We start from the raw sequence: 20,728 nt of genomic DNA, 5'->3' as shown, positions 1-20,728 counted from the left end.
AGATCATGACTTGATCCAGAATCAAGAGTCAGCCGCTTAACCCTACTGAGCCACCCCGGAGCCCCTAATGTTTTCTTTTAAGTGGTAAACATGTATTATCTAATTGGGGGGAATCTTCATAATGGAAAAAATCAGGTCAAGGCTATTTATTTCAGGTTTTATCTAGTTAGTTTTCTTGTAAAGTTGTATGTCTTAGCTCATTGCTTTGGGAGGATGGAGTACAGATACTCTTTTGAGAAAGTTAATGAAAGCTAAAGATTTCTTGCCAACATGTACATAAACACATGGAGTATTTTCTAAGTAGTTTCATAGGGTTTGCAGAGTTCAGATAAAAAAATAGTTAACAAAGGTAAGGTCCCTCTAGAAATTGTAATATCATTAAATTACATTAAAAATAATGTTTCTGGTGCCTGACTGGCTCAGTCAGTAGAGCATGCGACTCTTTTTTTTTTTTTTTTTTTACACTTACTTTTTTTTTTCATTTTATTTATTTTTTCAGTGTAACAGTATTCATTCTTTTTGCACAACACCCAGTGCTCCATGCAAAACGTGCCCTCCCCATTACCCACCACCTGTTCCCCCAACCTCCCACCCCTGACCCTTCAAAACCCTCAGGTTGTTTTTCAGAGTCCATAGTCTCTTATGGTTCGCCTCCCCTCCCCAATGTCCATAGCCCGCTCCCCCTCTCCCAATCCCACCTCCCCCCAGCAACCCCCAGTTTGTTTTGTGAGATTAAGAGTCATTTATGGTTTGTCTCCCTCCCAATCCCATCTTGTTTCATTTACTCTTCTCCTATCCCCCTACCCCCCCCATGTTGCTTCTCCATGTCCTCATATCAGGGAGATCATATGATAGTGACTCTTGATCTAAGGGTCGTGAGTCAAAGCCCCACATTAGATACAGAGCTTACTTTAAATAAATAAATAGATAAGTAATAAGTGACAGCTATTTTTTAAATGCATATGTAATAAATTTTTTAAAATGTTTCAAAGCAGCAGCATAAGTTAGCTTACAAACTATAGCTAAAAAATGAAATGAAAATTAGCAGTGGTTTAAATTGTAAACCTTACACAGAAGACATCTTATTTCAAAAACATGGAAACATTTTGTTTGAAGACCAAGTTGTGAGTTGAATTTAAAGTATATTTTTAAACCTTTGAGTATCTCAAATTTAAGTTAAATCTGTCTCTCCTTATGGATAGACAAGTGAAACAAATTGAGAAACTGAGTACGTGGTCTGTGCTAATAATCATAATTAACACAGTAATGTTTCCATATGCTGGGCAATGTACTGGGTTGTTCACAAATATTATTTCTTTTCAACACACACTATATTGTGCTCGCTTCAGCAGCACATGTACGAGAGTTGGAATAATACAGAGAAGATTAGTATGGCCCCTGCACAAGGATGACATGCAATTCGTGAAGCATTCCATATTTTTGGTGCTGTGAATTGTGTTAAGACTGATAAATCACAGACCTGTACCCCTGAAACAAGTAATACATTATGTGTTAATAAAAAAAAATAAAAAAGAATTCAGCAAAAATGAAAAAAAAAAAAAACAACCACATACTATATTGCCTTGTGGTCATTTACAATTAGATGAATGGATGTTTGGGTTTTTTGTTTTTTGTTTTTTTTTTTTTTTGAGAGAACAAGAAGGAGTGGAGAGGAGAGGGGAAGAGGGAGATGGAGAAGCTGGCTCCCAGCTGAGCAGGGCACCCAATGCAATGCTAGATCCAAGGACCCCGAGATTATGACCTGAGCCAAAGGCAGACTGAACTGACAGAGCCACCCAGGTGCCCCTGTTTTGAGTGTTTTTAACTTGTGGGGGAGTGTACTATATTTTATAATTTAAAAATGTCTTTGCCTCACAAGAGTTTATTCCTTGGGAATTAAGCCATTTAGATAAACATAGTTAACAAATGTTGGCAGACAACATGTTGTAATATTTCCTGCAAAGTTAAATAATAATGAAAAATTTATTTCTTTTCTTAAACAGCTATGTCAGAGAAGCATTTTGTTTGGGGGTTTTTGTTTGTTTTTGTTTTTGGTTTTGGTTTTTTGTGACTAAAGTTTGGCAAGGAGAAGGAAAGTATCAGAGAAATCTCTTAGCTTTAAGTGGGTGTCACAAGCCAGTTGAAGGAAAAGCAAAATCAAGTAGGTGATAGAAATGAGAACATGAAAGATAAAAGAAAGAAAAGCATGTATGTTGGAGAGTTGTAGTATTTCTCTGTGGATAATTCAGGAGTGATGTGGGTTATTGCCTCAGCTGGCTGTCAGAAGTGTGAAAAAGCCAAGTGCAGTTTCAACTACCATTTCTGACCATAACCAGTCATTACTTTTAGGCAGTTCTAATTTTTGTACTTTTACTGTTTCTTTTTTTATGACTGTTGCTTAATTAATAGTTGTTGGGTACTTGGAAGACTTCAGGGGAAGCAGTCAGTCACCTTTGTGTATATTATTAATGTATTTATAATAGAAATTAAATTGATTGGGTTGCCCCAGATACTAAGCTATGTGAAGCATAGCTATTATTTGAATCCTGTCCTCTGAAATACTTAGAATTTGAAGAACAGCAAATGCAGTAATTTTGGAGCAATATATGCCAAAGTTGGAGCTTTTTCTATCTGTTTTTTAAACTTTAAGTGATTGAAGTTGAAAGCAAAGGACAAAGCTTCCTTTGTTCATGGCACTTTTAAAAAAAAATTTTTTTTTAATTTATTTATTTGAGAGGGAGAGAGACACAAGCAGGGGGAGTTGGAGAGGGAGAAACAGGCTTTCTGCTGAGCAGAGAGCCCAATGCGGGGCTTGATCCCAGGGACCATGACCTGAGCCGAAGGCAGATGCTTAATGACTGAGCCACCCAGGCACCCCAATGGCACATACTTTAATATATTTTTCTGATGCTGCCAATATCTTCTAACCAGTGCCTTCATTTTCTTATTTGTTATCAAACATTATTACTGGTATTATTCCAATATGATAGGCTTTAAGAAGACCAGGGTCTAATTTTCTTAAGAAAAAGGATATGAATTTCTTTTATTTTTTAATTTATTTTTCAGAGAGAGAGAGAGAGACCACAAGCAGGGGGAGCAGCAGGCAGAGGCAGAAGTGGGTTCCTCGCTGAGCAAGGAGCCTGATGCGGGGCTTGATCCCAGGACTCTGGGATTGTGATCTGAACCAAAGGCAGTCGCCCAACCAACTGAGCTACCCAGGTGCCCCAAGAAAAAGGATGTGATAATAAATCTAAAATATGCCTTTAGTTTTATTTGTATATGGTTTGCTGCAAATTGAGGGAGATTGGAAAACTTTAAATCAAGAGCAGGCATTGAGTAGAAGCTTCTGGGTTTCAGTGGATTTGCCACATGATTGAGTGACAGTAAGTAAAAGCCTCTGGTCAACCAAGTCCTAAGGGGGAGAAATAAGAGTACTATAAAAAACTTGAGGCTCAGTTTCAAAAACAAATCTTAACATGAACTGATACTACCTTGAGGTCAAGAGAAGTTATAAGAACAATAAACAATGTGCATACATGGCTTTTCTTATAAAAATAGAAACCAGAAAAACTCGCCTGCTTTAAAGAATCACTAATGTAATTCCAAATTTGTGACACAGTCATCAAAAGTTAATATACAGGTTTATCTGTAAAAACTAGGTTAAAAATAGTGGTGGTCGAAGGAGAGGGTAATGGGCATGGTACATGACAAAGATTTACAACACCTGAATGCAATTATAGGCAAAAGCCTTCAGTTATCTTGCTTTAAGCCAATTCTTTTGTACAGTTTCCTTCCCTCCTTCCCCTTATTCACCAGTCACTTTATTAAAGAATATTGGAAACTTGCGGTCACCCTTCCTCTTTTGTAGTAGACAACAAAGTCCCAACTATTTTTAAAGTGACAGCTCACTGCTTGATTATCCAGAACCTTCTTCCCTTATTTCCTGTATTAGTTTGCTAAGGCTACTTTAAAAAAGTACCACAAACTGAACAACAGAAATATATTGTGTCACAATTCTGGAAACCAGAAAGGGAGATGAAGATGCTGACAGAGGTGGTCCTTTCTGAGGGTTGCTGAGAGAGATTCTCTTCCGTGTCACCTGCCTAGCTTCTAGCGGTTTGTAGTGTTCCTTGGCTTGTGGAGGCAACACCCCAGTTTTTGCCTTCATGTTCATATGGTATTCTGTGTGTGTGTGTGTGTGTGTGTGTATGTGTATGGTTGTCTCCAAGTTTTTCCTTTTCATAAGGAAATGTCATGTTGGAGTAAGTCTCGCTAATGACCTCTTTTTAACTTGATTAGCTTTATAAAAACCCTGTCTCCAAATAAGGTTACATCCTGAGGTATATTGAAAGAGTTAGGATTCCAGCGTTGTAATTTTTGAGGAACACATTCTTCCTGTAACATTTACTTATTTTTCTCTCTATACTTCCCAATTAATAGATAGTTATTATTTTTTATTTGGTAGGCTCCTCCAAAAAATAGTAAATGGGGAGGTTTTTTTTTTAAGATGTATTTATTTATTTCAGAAAGAGAGTGCACATGGCGGGTGGCCAGAGGGTGAGGGAGAGAGAGAATCCCAAGCAGACTCCCTGCTGTGCATGGAGCCTGATTTAGGGCTCGATCTCAAGACCCTGAGATCATGACCTGAGCCAACATCTAAGAGTTGGACACTCAACCGACTGAGCCACCCAGGCACCCCCAGAGGTTTTTTCAGTTTGGGTTTGTTGAGTTTCAGTTGGGGACTTGGAAATATTGTGGTGAGATATGACTAACACAAAAAAAGGGAATATTATGTGCCAGTTAGTTTCCATTTGGAGTTGATGTGTATAATTTACAGAAAATAAAATTATTCAGACAAGGGGGAAGGTAGGTAGGATTTGAGCAGAAAAGGTAGTGGGAAGACATTCCAACTTCAGGAATAACATCAATAAGCCTTTAGAGTAAGTTTTAGCTGCAGAAATCCAAAGTAAAGAGACTGCCCTGAAGCTGAAGAGTTCTGAATGGTGACAGCAACCTTTTGGGAATATCCTTCACTTACTACTTCTTGATTTCGAGCACCTTATTTAATCTCTGTGTCTCAATTTGTCATTAATATGGATTTATTGTGATTAAATTAGATATTTCATAGAAAATATCCTTGGAATGTAATAAGTATTGAGTGTTCTCTATTATTCTTAAATTGACATTAATATATATGTAAGGAAATGGTTGCACATATCTTAATGTAAAGAGTTGAGGGCTTCATTTTTTTTTTTAAGATTTTATTTGAGAGCATGAGCGTGCGTGTGAGTGGTGGGGGGGTTGGGAAGAGGGAGGAAGAGGAAAAGGGAAAGAATCTCAAGCAGACTGCATGCTGAGGCTCCATGTGGGGCTGGATCCTATGACCCTGAGATCATGACCTGAGCCAAAACCAAGAGTCCAACAATTAACTGATTGAGCCACCCGTTCGCCCCAAGGTGAGGGCTTTAACTAGGATTGTGACAATTCTTTGTAGTGAATAGGGGGCCAATGGATATTTCAAAGAAAGAATCAGGGTGTTGTTCCTAATTTGAGTAAAAGGTATAAAGAAGATACCAAAGAAAGATAAGAGGGGAAACCACTGACAAGGAATGATGGAAGACATAAACAGTACAATTATTTTATATTTGGAGAATGTTAAAGTAATAATAGTTAATCATATGGGGTAATTGGAAATCGTACTGAAATTTTGCAAAGTCTTAGCCAGATGTGGATTTGGGGATATAAAAAAACAGGTTGCCCTCTGAAAAAGGACAGAGCCTTTTGATAACTGGGAAGTAAGGATGAGAAAATGAAAGCAACAGGCAGACAGGGAACAAATCAGGTAAACTAGAAGAGAAGTAGAAATGTTGGTGTTTCCAAAAATGAGAAAGCAGAGTTTAGGAAAAAAAGAGGCAATCAGAATTGTGCAATGTGGACCTGGAGGAAGTGGAAGAGAATGAAGACCAAAAAGAGACCCTTGGATTCAAATAGAAAGAAGTGATTAGTGACTGTGGCAAGTAGAATAATGGTCCCATAAAGATGTCCTAAACCTCATCTTGAGGCTCTGTGAATACATTCTGTTACATGGCGAGGGAGTATTACAGCTGCTCATCAGATGACCATAAAACAAGAGAAATTATCTGGGATGGTCTGAGTGGGTCTGATGTTATCACAAGTGCTCTCAAAAGAGCGATGCAGAAGAACATTAGAGTCGCATGTGTGTGATTTAGATGTTGAAAGATTGGAGCAGCTATTGGTGAGTTTGGGAATGGAAGGAGGCCATAAGCCAAGGAATGCAGGTGTCTGCAGTTGAAGCTGGAGAAGAAAAGGAAACAGTCTCCCCTGAAGCCCACAGAAAAAATAAATACAGCCCTATCAGCACCTTTAGTTAAGCCCAGTAAGATCTCCGTCAGGTTTCTGGCGATCAGAACTGTAAAATAATAAATTTGTGGTTATTTTAAGCCACTGAACTTTGTGATAATTTGGTACAGCAGCAATAGGAAACTAATACAGTAAATAGATATTTGTAGAATTTTGGTGGTGGTGCAAGGCAGTGAATTTGTTTTAAGATTTGATTTACTCTTTAATGAGTTTCTCTGTTGAGAAAAAATGGAAAGCCAGGATTGTTAATTGCTGATCTAAAGTCTTACCGAAAGTACTTCTGAGAATGATATTCCAAAAATCTAGTCCCACTATGGTACATAAGTATTTTGTTCTATCTTTGCCATACCAAAGGCCATAGATGTAAACTTATCAGTAAGTTTAGAAATAGCCCATCCCTTCCTTTTGGTGCTGTTATTTTTTTTTAAATCCTTATAATCAAGTACATATACATCCCAGCCAAAGTCTGCTAACCAGGTTAATTCATTGTGATTGGGAACCAAATTATAAAATGATTTTGTACACAGTTATTGGATTCAATTCAGTTTTGTAGATGAAAGAATTGAAATTCAGAGCAAAGAAGTGAGATGTGCTATGTCATATTGCCATCATCCATCTGGCTGGCCTGAGCTCAGAGATCCTTTTACCCCCAATCTTTCTTTCTCATAATTACATTTCTAGGTCTAGTTTTGGGATTGGATTGCTTCAGGACTTAGGTAATTCTATCCATCTTCTGAAGCAGTGTGGAAGATGAGAAGGTGTTATAATGGACATATAGTAGCCTTTCCCCCTTTTCCATCACTAATAAAAAGTTCCTTGAGCAACACAAACATAAAAATGGTAAAAACAACGTCAGACACTGTTGTAAACTTCTCTATAGTAGTACTCACTTAATCCTTACCATTTTTTTTACTACTTTTTTTTTTTTAAACTACAGGTAAGACCCTGAGCCAGAAAAAGGCTACTTAACTTGCCCAAGTTAAGTACAGGGGAAGAGTGGGATAAGGATGGGTATAACCCTTTACTTTTGTTTAAAATTGATGCTTTTATCAAACTTTTATCTTAAAAATTTTAAAGATACGGAGAGTTGGAACAGTAAATGAACACCCATACACTTCCTCTATCTAGATTCAAGAATTATCAGCATTTGCCACATTTACTTTATCTCTGCGTGTCCATTTGAAATTAGTAGGCATCGCGACACTTCCACATCCTTTATATATGTAAAATGCATCAGTCCTATACAAGACTTATTTTAAAAATAAAATCTTTACTTTAATTCCAATATTCACTAATAAAGTGCTTCATGTTTAGGAGAAGCCACAAAGAAAGAGACAGGATAGTTGAAATTGTGCAGAAGAGTAAAGTTATTTTAAATATATAATAGCTAGTTATGTGCTCAGCGCTTTGCCTGTATATAATTCCTTAATTTTCAAGACAATTCTATGACGGAGGTAATCTTATTATCCTCATTACAGATAACCTCAGAGAGGTAACTTGCCCAAGGCCACCCAACTAATATGTAGCAAAACCCCATATTAAAGTAGGCAGTTAAATGTATTCTTAAATTTTAAAACTAAGGGTGCTGAAGTGTCCTGTTGCCTATCACCTTAGTGATCACAACGTAAGTGGAGATAAGATAAATGTGACAAATGTGGATAATTGTTGAATCCAGAAAGTGAGCATATGGGTGTTCATTGTACTATTCAAGTTCTCTGTATCTTTGAACATTTTCAAAATCAATTCTAGAGTTTTGAGCTTTTCTACTTTGTACCTTGTAAATGCTTTGTGGATAAAAGTATTTAAGCACTTTTGTTAACAAACCTTACGGGGAGGTCACATTTAGTAGGAAATATTTACTTGGGTACCCAACTCCAAACCATTTTTAGTTTTGTTTCGTTTAACTTTTTTTTTTTTTTTTTAACACCTGTAACCCAAATCTGGATGGAGCTAACGGTCCAACAGGAGTAAGGGGGCGGGAGATGGGGGGAAAAGGCAGGAGGCGATCGCAGGATGTTGCCTGCAGCCGCGGCCCAGTGGATTCTGGGAATTGTAGTCTCCCAGTTATCCAGGGCATTCCTGAGTAGAGCCTCGGGAAAACCTTACGCTCCCAGAAGCCTCCGGGGCGACTCGCTAGGAACGCACTTCCTGGGAAGCTGAGGGGGAGACGCTCTAAGAAGCTCCTCAGTGTGGGAGAGTGAAATGTCTTGGATGTGAGGAACAGGTAGGTGTCGTCAAGAATCTGATTTGGGGGTCTTTTGCATAAGTCGTTGAGGATTTTGTGTAAAACAGCTAAATCGAAGGGAATCAGGGACACTGAAAACTGTTGACCACATTAGTGGATGTGAAAATTGAATGAGATATTTGATAAGGCTTTAAAAAATTGTGTACACAGGAGAATGGAAATGTCGAGATGTCTTGCAGGAGCAGCCGAGGGCTAGGGCTTGGCCGGCTGGGTGTGCGGTGTGGAGCTGCAGGTTGCTATTTTTGAATCACCAGCTGGTTGTGTAATGATGACCTGCTCGCGGTTCAAACCCACTCAGTGTTGCAGGGGTGGGCTTGTTCCGAGAGCGGTAACAGTCACTGTTGCGGTCTCTTTTCTATTGGCTCTAACCAGGAGAGCTCCCCCCGCGGTTTCCCCTTCTTTCTGCTAGCTTTGGTGCTCCTAAGGACGGGGCTGGAAGGGAAGGAAAGGAGAGGAAGGGGAGTGCGGGTTGCGCTGGAAGCTTGGTTTGCTTTACTCTGAAGCCCAAGCTGTGTGTAATCGACCTTGGAAGGGGCCAATTACTACGTTAGAGGAAGGCCAGACTTGGTAACCCCACTTAGAATGAAAGCTCAGTGTGAGTTTTTAATTGTAAAACAATTTTCCCTTAATTGGGAGTGACCAGTTATGCATGATACCAACTTAAGAAACATACATTTAGAAAAGAAAAAAAAATCATAATTTGAAATCTATTCTGGGGAAACTGTTGAGGACGACATTCTGCATAATAATGGGGCCAATGATAAATGCCTTAATCCAGGAAGTTCTCTGGCGTTTATAAGTTTGCATCCTCATCCTACCTATTGTGATAAATAGTACTTGAAAAGGAAGTTGTAGATGGTTAAAATAGATCTATGGAAACATATTTAAATGGCACGTTGAGCCGTTGGTGGAACTGTAAACTCAAAAAGCATTCTAGTTGCAAATTTTAGGACGCACAGTGCCGATCAACTTAGCCTAGTTTTGTTATCCGTATCCTTCTAAAAAGTACAAAAGAAACATTGAATTTGTTTTACTTCCAAGACAACTAACTGCACAGTGTTTCCTTGGGCCTCCTTATTCGTCCTGGATAGAATCTAAAAAACCCATTGTGTGTGTGTGTGTGTTTGTGTTTGCGTGTGTGTATACACACACGTATAATTTAAAGAAGTACTGTATATATTTAGGACATTTTTCCTATTTCTTTAGGCCCAATCATCTCTTCTGTCTATTCAGATGTGCATTTATTTCTTCTAAGTTGATTAAAGTTGTTTAGACTTGTCAAGTACCTCAAAGAGTAAGTACATCCTTTGATTTTACTCCTTTTTCTTTTTCCACTGTATATCAGATGTCACGTTTTTCTCTTGTTCAAGAAAATGAAGTTTTATGATAGACCTCCTTTGTGAGAGCAGTGATTGATAACCTGTAGTTTTTAAGAAAACTCAATTACAGGTAAAAGGGACTGCTCATCTTACATCAAGAAGTAATGTAGTTGCTGTTACACATGTCTTCTCATATAACTATTCCGGATAATCCCTGAAAAAAATTACATAGTGGTGGGTCTGTGAATTCCTAAAGCTGTTACGTATTATTCCTGCCTCAGACTTCTTTGAATGCTATTCAAAACCACAGGACAGGTATCTTTTTGAAAACATTTTTATTTGAAAATGACATATTTGATAACCTTTAACTGTGTACCAAATTTTATCCATCTATTTCTAAAAATCACCATGAAATAGATGACAAATGTGAAGTGCTTGTTTTGAAACAGAGTGCTTATTTGATATGGTCAGTAACTACTCCATAGAGAATGTTCTGTTATTATTATTACATGGCTGTAATCATCTGTAATTGATTGCTGAGATCCAGAAGAAAAGCACATTCCTAGCTAAAGAAAATAAATAAGCCTACTAATAATCATTATAGACTTAAATTTCTGACCATATTCTGTTTTACAAAGGGCTTTACTATTCATGATCTTACACATACTTTGGGGGACATTTTACAGATGAGATATTTGAGGTTCAGAGGACATAGATGCCTTGCCCAGTGTGTAAATGGTAGGTTGTGACTGGCATTTGGGTCTTTGATTGCCTGGGCTATAATATCAAGTTGCCACTCAAAACAAGCCCAGATATCTGTATATCTGACCCAGCTTAAGGCTCTTGCCTAGTTGTGTTCAAGAGTGCTACTTAGATTTGTTAGTGTGTTCTTAACCTGGCACATTTTCTTCAGTTCCAAAAAGAGATTTTCATATGGCAAAAAGATGTTTATCTTTTTTCTCCATTGCTATACTAAAAAGAAAATACAAATACAAATATAATAAATTGTTTTACTCTAAAAATAGTATTGCTTGGATAAACAGAAATTAATTTGATATATTAACCTGTTAATAAAAAGGGGATATATCCAGTAGTAACAAACCTATTGAGTTGAAAACATGAGAATCAGCACAAGTATAATTGATTGACTTCTTGCCACTGTGAAAGTTAACTAGTGTTGCCAAACTTAGTTATATATTTTTGGAAGAATAGTCTTTAGGTAAATACATGAGAATGGTCTCATTTTTAGGGGACTGTCTTAGGGGAAGAAAATGAACTTTGTTTTAAAAAATGGGAGAGACTGGCTAATAAAGAATGGAAAGTGGAAGGCATGGTCTAGAAGCAACTTGGAGGCTGCCAAACACACAGGATATGAATGAATGAATGAATGAATGAATGAATGAATGAATGAATGAATGAATAAGAAAGAAAGCAGGAAAGAAAGGAAAGAAACTGATAACAGAGCAGATCTGTAACTTTCTCTCTGGATCCTGACCATACCTATATGGACTTCACATTTGTTTGTTTGTTTGTTCAGATATTTAACAAATCAAATGCTGCCTTCTGTGTATCAGTGTGGGACACAATGAATAAAAGAGAAGGCTCTCTGTCATCCTGGAATTCAGTCTAGTGAGAAAGATAAATACTAAACAAGGAATTATAGGCATAATCACTGCTCCCAAAGAGTAGGTAAAAAGGTGAATTCAGAGTGTATAACCAGGGCTGGGGGAAGGTTAAGAATAAAGGAGGAGAGAACAGGTTTAGGACCAGCCTCCCTGAAAATTAGAAAAATGAATACCTTTTAGGTAAGAAAAGAGTAGAATGGAATTAAAGTTCTAGAAGGAAAAATAGCATGAAGTAAAACCCTTAGCCAAATATAAAACTACAGAATTTGAAGAGTTAGAAGAAAAGCAATATGGCTACTTAGTCTGTAACATGTTAGATGGAGAGTGACACATAAGGAGATTGAGAATTTGAATTTGATAGGAACTGATGGTGGGATTTGAATCTTTGGGAACCATGGAAAAGTCTTGAAATTTAGGAACTGTATTCTGAGGGAAATAGGAAGGCATTGAAAGTAAGAGATGTAGTGAGAGGCACCTGGCTGGCTCAGCTGGTGAAGCATGCAACACTTGATCTCCAGATTATGGGCTTGAGCCCCACAAGGCTATAGAAATTACTTAAAAAGAAAATCTTTTAAAAAAGAAAGAAAGAAAGAAATATAGTGAAATAATCAGATTTGCATCTGAAACAATTATTTTGGGTTAAAAATTAATTGGCGTGGGACAAGAGTAGAGATCTTTCACCCTCTTAATTTGAACAAATACTAAGCTGAGAATCAGCATTATTTTCAATTTTTAATCACTAATTCTATTCCATCTCCCTATGAAATGATTCCTCATCCCTCTAGTGAGATACATGATACAGATCATGCAGATGTGGAGTTAAGAACAGGTCATAAGGAAAGTAGCTGGAGAAGGTTATAAAGAGCAAGGACATTAATTCCAGCACTGAGATTGAAATTAGCTAAAGAATTGAGGTTAATAGTATTTCCCTTCTGAAGAAATGTCATGGTATCCTTGTTGGCTATGTAAATTAGAACTTTCAGTCAGTCTCTGGGATCTGAGCTAATGATGCTTCAGTAGAAGCAAGTTCAGGCAACTGATACAATATTTGTGTTGATTTGATGCAAGATAAATTAGAACACACTTGATTCTGAAGTAAATATTGACCCACCTCTGCTCATTAGTGTCATTTGATAGTCTATAATCTAAGAATTACAGGAATTTATCTATAATAATAAAGTCATTCATTCTGATCTTGTTTCTCATCCCCTTTGCATTGTAGGAATTAGTGGTACAAGGCAGCTTGATTGGAGAAATCTCAATTTTATTGATACTCCCAAGTTTTTTACCTCTATCTCTGAAAGCAAGAGGGAATTTATGATTGGGTTAGAACTGTGAGTACATTGTCTAAAGGAGTTCTGAAGCTTTAAGAGAAAGAGAGGGAACCTTTTTCTTATGTCTTCACAGCTTTAATCAAATCATCATTCTCTTTCATTGCTTGGTCTTTCTCTAACCCTGGATGATACGTTTTTTATAAACAGGTACCTTATTGGTTCACTCTGCTTGATATTTAACAATTACCCTTTAACATGTAGTAATCATACAGTTGATTCACTCTCAGCATAATTGACTCCTCATAGAACAGCATATTCTTTCCCTCACTTTGATTGTTAACACATTGGATCAGGTTCCAGATCTTAGTATCTTCAGTTGTTCCAGGGCCTAACAGTATTTTGCATATGCTGGATACTCAGTAAATACCTGAGTTGAATGAATTTGATTCATTGAATGAATTACTACTTGGTAATAGCTACTTCTTTGTCCAGTTCTGCATTATCAGTAGCCTACCTTTGAGAGTTACTGTGGTCTTGGAACAGTGCCAGTGTTCATTTATTCAAATATTCCTAGAATGATTTACATGCTAGGCACTGTACAGGTTGCTAACCTGTACATAGCATATGGGGGAGACAGGTAAATGAGCAAAAACTAGTAAGAAGCTACATTTTGGAGGTTGACATCATTAGTAGCCTTTTCCAGCATAAACATCCTCAAACCTGAACCACAGTATCCATTACTGAAACAAGGTGGTTGGTTGCTAAAATTAAGCAAGATAGCTTTTCTCCCCATTTTGCATGAAAAATATAAATTACGACTATAATTCCTTTGATTTGTTTTCATCTGTAAATAATATATTTGTAAGTAATTGCTATTCTTGGTAATATTGACAGAAGACAACATGATAAACAAGTAGCAAATTAATATTAATGGAAAAACCTGAAACTATGCCTAACTTGAGGACTTGGAAATATGGTTCACTTGTACTTAAACTGATTTTATATTGTACAGTTATATAGGTATGTATATACCTATATATTTTCTGCTAGTAAAATTATTCCCAGTTTACATGACCAGATTAAATATGCAAATATGTCATTTTCTAAAGAAAAAAAATGTACCTTCCCATTCAGACACATTTGATCAAGTCCTAACCCAGTTTAGCATTTTGATCTTCTTTCTGGCCCCTGAACTCCTGGAAATTCTATTCCACCATCACAGCAGATAATATTTGACTTTGCAGAGGGTCATAGGTACTCTGTACCTATGTGAACACATACTGTATTCAGAAACAATAATATTCTCAACCTTTTTCCTTCATCATCTGACTAAAAAAAGTAAATGTGCTACTTTATTGGTCTGTTGTGTTGCCTCATTGAGGGTGTGATAGAAAGCAGAGAAAATACACTTGAGTGGTGTTTGGAGAGTGCATTTCAAACTCTTAAATTAAAGCTGAACTAGATACTGGTCTTTATACTTTGTCACATGCAGAACAAGAACACAGCCTTTTAATTTGGAATGAAAGAAAGGCCTGGCTACTTTTTTTCTTTTTCTTACAATAGTTTTAATAGAGATAGGTTGTCATTACTTCAGGAATTTGTGCTTTCATCTTATATGAGCAGTAATGGTATAATAACCAATAACCACAAGTGTAATAACTTGAAAAGCATGCAAGTCATCTTGAATCAGCCAGGAAGTAGTTGAACAGAATCATTTCAGGTATCTTTGTTCTCTTCTTTTCATTTGACTAACTCACTGGAGCGTTCATTTACATTGTGTAATTATCCAGTATGCTAGTATATAGAAATGAGATGTTGGTTTTTCTTTTTTTTTTTTTTTTTTAAGATTTTATTTATTTATTTGACAGAGATCACAAGTAGATAGAGAGGCAGGCAGAGAGAGAGAGGGAAGCAGGCTCCCCGCCGAGCAGAGAGCCCGATGCGGGACTCGATCCCAGGACCCCGAGATCATGACCTGAGCCGAAGGCAGTGGCTTAACCCACTGAGCCACCCAGGCGCCCCGAGATGTTGGTTTTTCTTACTTAACATTTATTCAGCAGTGTTCTTTAAACTGCCCCAATGTGCCAGGCACTGAGCTGGTTACTGAGTGCTAAGAAGTAGTTAACATTTGAATTGCTTTTACAGTGTGCCAAACATGTTTTAAACAGTGAACACTATATTAACTCACTGAATACTTAACTCTGTGAGCCAGGTACAGTTATTTTTCTCATTTTATAGATGAGGAAAAGGAATCACAGAATTCTATACGTTACCCAAGGTCACTTGGCTAGTAAGTGAGGAAGTGGGGATTGGAACCCAGTCAGGGTCCTCCCTCAGCCATTCTGCTGTCCTGTGATCCTTCTTTTCTTACATATTTGTCTTTTTATGAGCCACCTTCACCTCAGCTGCATGCTAGTTTCATTTTATATTCACATGAGCATTGAAGGCTGAATTTGTGGTGTTTGTTGATGAGTGCTCTGACTCTATATATTTGAGTGGCTGACACAGGGAAGTATTTGGTAGATGTGTGTTGAATGAGTGATTATTGACAATTGAGAGACTCGCATGTAATGTTAAGAGGATTTGAAAGTATTCTGATTGTTCCTCTGATTTGCTGGGAAATAAAATACTCATGTACAATGACCTCAGATGTTTGGTCGTTCCCTGACGCAGCCACTGGCAACCAATAGGTGAGTGCTCCTGTGCTCTGCAGTCACATGCACATTGGTGTATATACCTTCATATTGTACACAGGAAACAGGGACAGACTTTCCCTCTTTGCACTGACATCATTAGTTGTGCTGCCAATCAGCACCACCCTTCCTGCTATGCTCTCATTGTCCCCTTATGATGTGTCCTCTTGTGTGTCACCCCCCAGTCTGACTGACAGTACTGCACAAGCCTGCCTGCCATGGGCTGTCGGGATGTCCATGCAGCCACAGTCCTCTCCTTCCTGTGTGGAATCGCCTCGGTAGCAGGCCTCTTTGCGGGGACTCTGCTTCCCAACTGGAGGAAATTACGACTGATCACATTCAACAGAAACGAGAAGAATCTGACTGTGTACACTGGCCTGTGGGTGAAGTGTGCCCGATATGATGGGAGCAGTGACTGCCTGATGTATGACACTACTTGGTACTCATCAGTTGACCAGCTGGACTTGCGGGTCCTCCAGTTTGCCCTGCCTCTCAGCATCCTGATTGCGATGGGTGCCCTGCTGCTCTGCCTGATTGGAATGTGCAACACGGCCTTCAGGTCTTCAGTGCCCAACATCAAACTGGCCAAGTGCCTGGTCAATAGTGCAGGCTGCCACCTGGTGGCCGGGCTGCTGTTTTTCCTGGCAGGTACTGTGAGCCTCTCCCCTTCCATCTGGGTCATCTTTTATAACATTCATCTGAACAAGAAGTTTGAGCCAGTCTTTACATTTGACTACGCAGTGTATGTCACTATGGCTAGTGCTGGGGGCCTGTATATGACTTCCCTTCTACTGTTTATTTGGTACTGTGCATGCAAATCTTTGCCTTCTCCGTTCTGGCAGCCACTGTATTCCCATCCTCCCAGTATGCATACCTACTCGCAGCCCTATTCAGCACGCTCCCGCCTCTCTGCCATTGAAATTGACATTCCAGTAGTTTCACACACCACCTAATGTGGAAATAGTTAGTTCTCAGAGAAAACTTGTAGCCTCACATTTCTCTTGTACAAGGACCCACATACATTTTCTTTTGTTTCCGACCAGTCAGTGAAACCAAATTTGTATATCCTGGTAGAATGAAGTGCTGCTAGTTTTATGAAAAGTACATTATTTTAAATGTGAATCATTTTATCTTGCTTCTTATGCTAGAAAGATTTTTAACCTCTATATTGATATCTAATCAGTTACTCAAGTGGAAAGGACCTGTATCTCAGTTGAGGTAATTTAGAGCAACATGGTAAAGTAAAATACAAAGACTAAAAGAGGCTATTGTACATGATCTTTATGAGTATTTTAGAATGTGTATTGTCCTTTTTCTATAATACCTTAAACTGGGAAAAAAGGGCAATTTCAAATATAAGAAATTTCTTTCAGGTAAGCATAATATTTTAACAGTAGTCAGTCTACCAGCTTAAGGCTGTAACTTTTCTTACTTCTCTCTCGGGGCTAATTATATAAAACAGTTTCATATTTTGAAGATACTTTCTTTTGTGCATTCCTTATCTTCTACCTCATGGCAGTGTTTTTAAAAATGCATTTTAAGCGATGTCAGAGAGAATAAACATAACATTTTAAATATCTACTAGTATGGATAATATTTAACATAATTTCTAAAGTTAATGATTCTATAAATTGTATTATTAGAGTTACAATGGACCATGTGATGAATCGGTGCTTCCCCTCTGTGGCAGAAAAGCCTTTTTTTCCCCCAGATAGCATCCACCAAGTAGTACTCATGGCCTTGTATAATCTCTTAGTGACAAAGAAAGAGGCCCAAGTGGTTTGTTCTCTTTTAGACAGTAGTAGGGGACAAGCATCTATTCACTGAAAACATCAGAGATTCATTCTGGTGGACTGCCTTTTGAATGATGAGTGGAGTAAGTTATGGCTTCACCTTGACCACATTCACTCTTGATTCAGTTCCTGCCCTCGTCACTGATTATTTCCTTGAGCATGTATCATTGCTCCACACTTCAGTGGGTGCTATAGAGGACACATGAAAAGTATGAAATCCGGTCCCATCCACTAAGAAATTTTAATATAACAAAGAAGATCAAACCATTATCTAACAGTTAGAAACAGTCTCACTTTATTGGCAGCTGGTCTTAATTTCTCAGTCGTTGATCAAGGAATATATTTCAACTAGAGACATGACTTTCTGACAGGCTTATTGTATAATATCGGCAATATTCTAGAGCTTAGAAATTCAGTTCATTGGATTCTTTAGAGCACCTATGTTAGCCTAGACACTATAATAACATATATCAGCTTCATGAGAATGGGCAAAAGTGGTAAAGAAATTAAATTGTTCCCTTTCACCTCTGAAAGTATGATGATGTATTGAAGAGGAAGGAGTATTTAAAATCTCTTCTAATGGAGTAACATTTAGATGCACCTGTGTTAACACTGAAATGAATTCTTAGAAATTCAGGGATATTGGGTCTTTACCCTTATGAAAATTTGAGCTGCTGACTTAATTGGTATACTTTGCTACACATTAGCATTATGTTCATAAAGATTTTTTTATATTAACCATTACAAATTCCACAAGCCACTAGTTGCATGGTAAACTCTTTGCAAATCTGGATATGATTCTGGTACTTCTGTGGATATAAGTACTACTTTTCTTTTTTTCCTAATTACATCACTAGTTTATGTATATAGCAAATAATTCCGTTGTATAATTTTTAAATGCCATTAGTATAAAGCATGCAAAACTATGGTTTTTTTAGTTACAGCTTCTGATTAACTTCAGTTCCATTCCTTTTTACTCTTCTCAGACATAGCTGAATCTTGATCACTCCAAGACAATGGCAGGTTTAATTTTAAGATTAATAATAGTTTCCTCCTTTGCTATTTAATATCAGTCCTCTCTCTCACTAAATTTGTCCAGAAGTGTCAAGAATTCTATTTTCCTGTTCTTAGTATCAACAATGTTAAAGAAAAGTAGACTCAGCCATTAATACACTAGACAGGTTTTAGTCCATGGGATCATAGATATAAATGTGAAGCTATTTCTATAAGCATCTTTTGTAGTCTTTTCATAATCTGTAGTCTCAAATTAGTATTTACTATGGATACACTAGGCAAAAGAAACAGAAGTTTCCCTTATTGTCTTTAATATTTCAGATTTGCTCTCAGTAGCTATTCTTAAAAGCCATCAAAGGAAAGCAAGTATTTACAGTCCTTTTTAGTAATTTTTGAGCACTCATCAGGCTATCATTGTGATGGGGGATGTGTTTTTTGTTGTAGTTGCTGCAAGCTATTAATGTTAAGGGCCTTTTATGGAAGCCAGCTTGAAACAAACCTTAAATGTGGTATCATGCACCAGATTTGGTTTATCCAGCCATGGGAGAAAAAAAAAAAAAAAAAAAAAAACCTCTGAGTTTCCTTTACTTGTAATTATACACTATAATAGATAATGTTTGTTGTAACCTGCAATGTAAAACCTCAGTGAAACTGCACTGTATTTCTTGGTGTTTATTAAAAGATGTATTTTTACAAGTTTTGTTTCTATCCTTTTCCTCAATGCTTTAAGGTAAAATATTTTGAGGGGCATCTGGGTGACTTAGTTGGTTCAGTGACTTTAGATTTTGGCTCAGGTCATGATTTCAGGGTCATGAGATTGAGCCCTGCGCTGAGCATGGAGCCTACTTAAGATTCTCTCCCCTTCCCCCACCCCCACTCACATGTGCACTCTCTCTCAAAGTAAATAAATCAATAAATAAACTATTTTGAGAAATGTTTCTCAAATGTATGTAAATTGAAAAAGATATAGCCCCATTTAAAGCCTTATACAGTAGCAATTGGAAAGGGATTAGAAAACATGGGTCTATTATTCCAGAAGCATCAAGACCCTTCATCCATTTCTAAGAGTAGCCCCCAGGAATTCACTGGACTGTGTCAACATTCCACCAAAAAACAAAAACAAAAAAAAAAAAACCCACTGAGTGAAGTTAGTGTGCCAGACTTGCCTCTTGCCTCATCAGTGGAATTTTCTAATGGTCTGTGTTCTTGAAAATTGAGAGTTCTCAAATGGTTAGGTAGGAGGACCTTTCCTTACTCTTCAGAACTTGAGGTTTCCAGGAGAAGTGGTCGTGATAGGTAAGTCACCTTAAATTTTTTGAAGCCTGGAATGAACTTTTAGTTTTTTGGATTGCAGCCTTCTGGGCTAGTTCTCACGTGTAGTCCTCACTGAGCCCTGCTCTATGGTAGCACCTTAGATGGAAGAGCCATTCACTGCACTAGAAGCTGCTTTAGGTTGAGCATCCCCAGCTGAATACGCTAACACCACAATTCCGAGTCTGCTTCTCAATTGGACTGGTTCATTGAGGATGACTATGTGCTAGAGAATCCTTCCATGCTAATGAAATTCACCAGAGACTAATTTGCCAACCAGAAATGATAAATACAGATTATTTACAACCACTATCCAAGACCTGCTTTTAAAAACAGATACCATAAAACAGATCTTCTTCAAGAAAAAACTGATTCCAGTCCTGGGATAGGGAAAGTACAAAACAAACCCAGCATATCTTGTTCTTCTGTTAAGTAAGGAAACATTCAAAGAATGATGGGGAGTTACCAAATCACATAGGAGCCAGCTTGAGGTTCCCACTGTCCAAATCTGACAATCTGGGCATCAAAAGAAACAGTAATGGGTTATAAGCTATTGAATAAAGCAAAACTCTGTGTGTCTATACTGATAGAAATGGAAAGAAAGAAAAGCTGTTTGTTATAGTAAAATAACAAGAAATAAATATAGGGGAAAATGGAGTTAGGAAAACATAAATAGAACTAAAGGTGGCTGGTGAAAGTTTGATGAAAAATGGGATAAATATCCTATAAATAATTAGTCTTAAAATTCTGCTCCACAAATGACTTGTTAATTTCAAAGGGAAGAATAATAACTATAGTGGGTAAACTTGCCAGACACAGCCTTAACCAACTGATCAAATTTAGTCACCAGTAATAAGACCAACACCATGCATCTCCTGATAGGATGCAGTAAGGCCACACCATTGCTTTTGTGGTGTTTCCATTAAAAAATACATGGTTTGAGAGGCGCCTGGGTGACTCAGTCCATTAAGCATCTGACATTGGCTCAGGTCATGAGCTTAGGGTCCTGGGATCTAGCTCCAGGTCAGGCACCCTGCTCACAGAGAATCTGTCCCTCTTCTTATACCTCTGTC

General features: G+C 37.7%; 1 protein-coding gene and 1 non-coding gene across 3 annotated transcripts; both read left to right on the top strand.

The window, feature by feature from the left end:
- Positions 1–1,336: 1,336 nt before the first annotated feature.
- LOC123952366 lies at positions 1,337–1,442 on the top strand. The gene has a single exon (XR_006820619.1). It is a non-coding gene; the product is annotated as a U6 spliceosomal RNA (small nuclear RNA).
- A 7,068-nt stretch (positions 1,443–8,510) lies between these two features.
- CLDN12 (claudin 12) lies at positions 8,511–19,040 on the top strand. 2 transcript variants are annotated; one of them, XM_046021421.1, is made up of 3 exons: positions 8,511–8,605; positions 9,833–9,920; positions 15,723–19,040. In XM_046021421.1, the coding sequence occupies exon 3, from the start codon at positions 15,756–15,758 to the stop codon at positions 16,488–16,490; it is 735 nt and encodes a 244-aa protein (XP_045877377.1). In that variant the 5' UTR covers positions 8,511–8,605; positions 9,833–9,920; positions 15,723–15,755; the 3' UTR covers positions 16,491–19,040. The 2 variants fall into 2 exon arrangements, with proteins under 2 accessions (XP_045877377.1, XP_045877378.1); XM_046021422.1 differs by lacking the exon at positions 9,833–9,920 and having other exon boundaries at positions 8,522–8,605.
- Positions 19,041–20,728: the final 1,688 nt, after the last annotated feature.

The sequence above is a fragment of the Meles meles genome, chromosome 10 (assembly GCF_922984935.1).
Source record: "Meles meles chromosome 10, mMelMel3.1 paternal haplotype, whole genome shotgun sequence".
Classification (NCBI taxonomy): Eukaryota; Metazoa; Chordata; class Mammalia; order Carnivora; family Mustelidae; genus Meles; species Meles meles.
The sequence above is the reverse complement of the archived record's forward strand: the minus strand, read 5'-3'. Positions and strand labels throughout refer to the sequence as shown.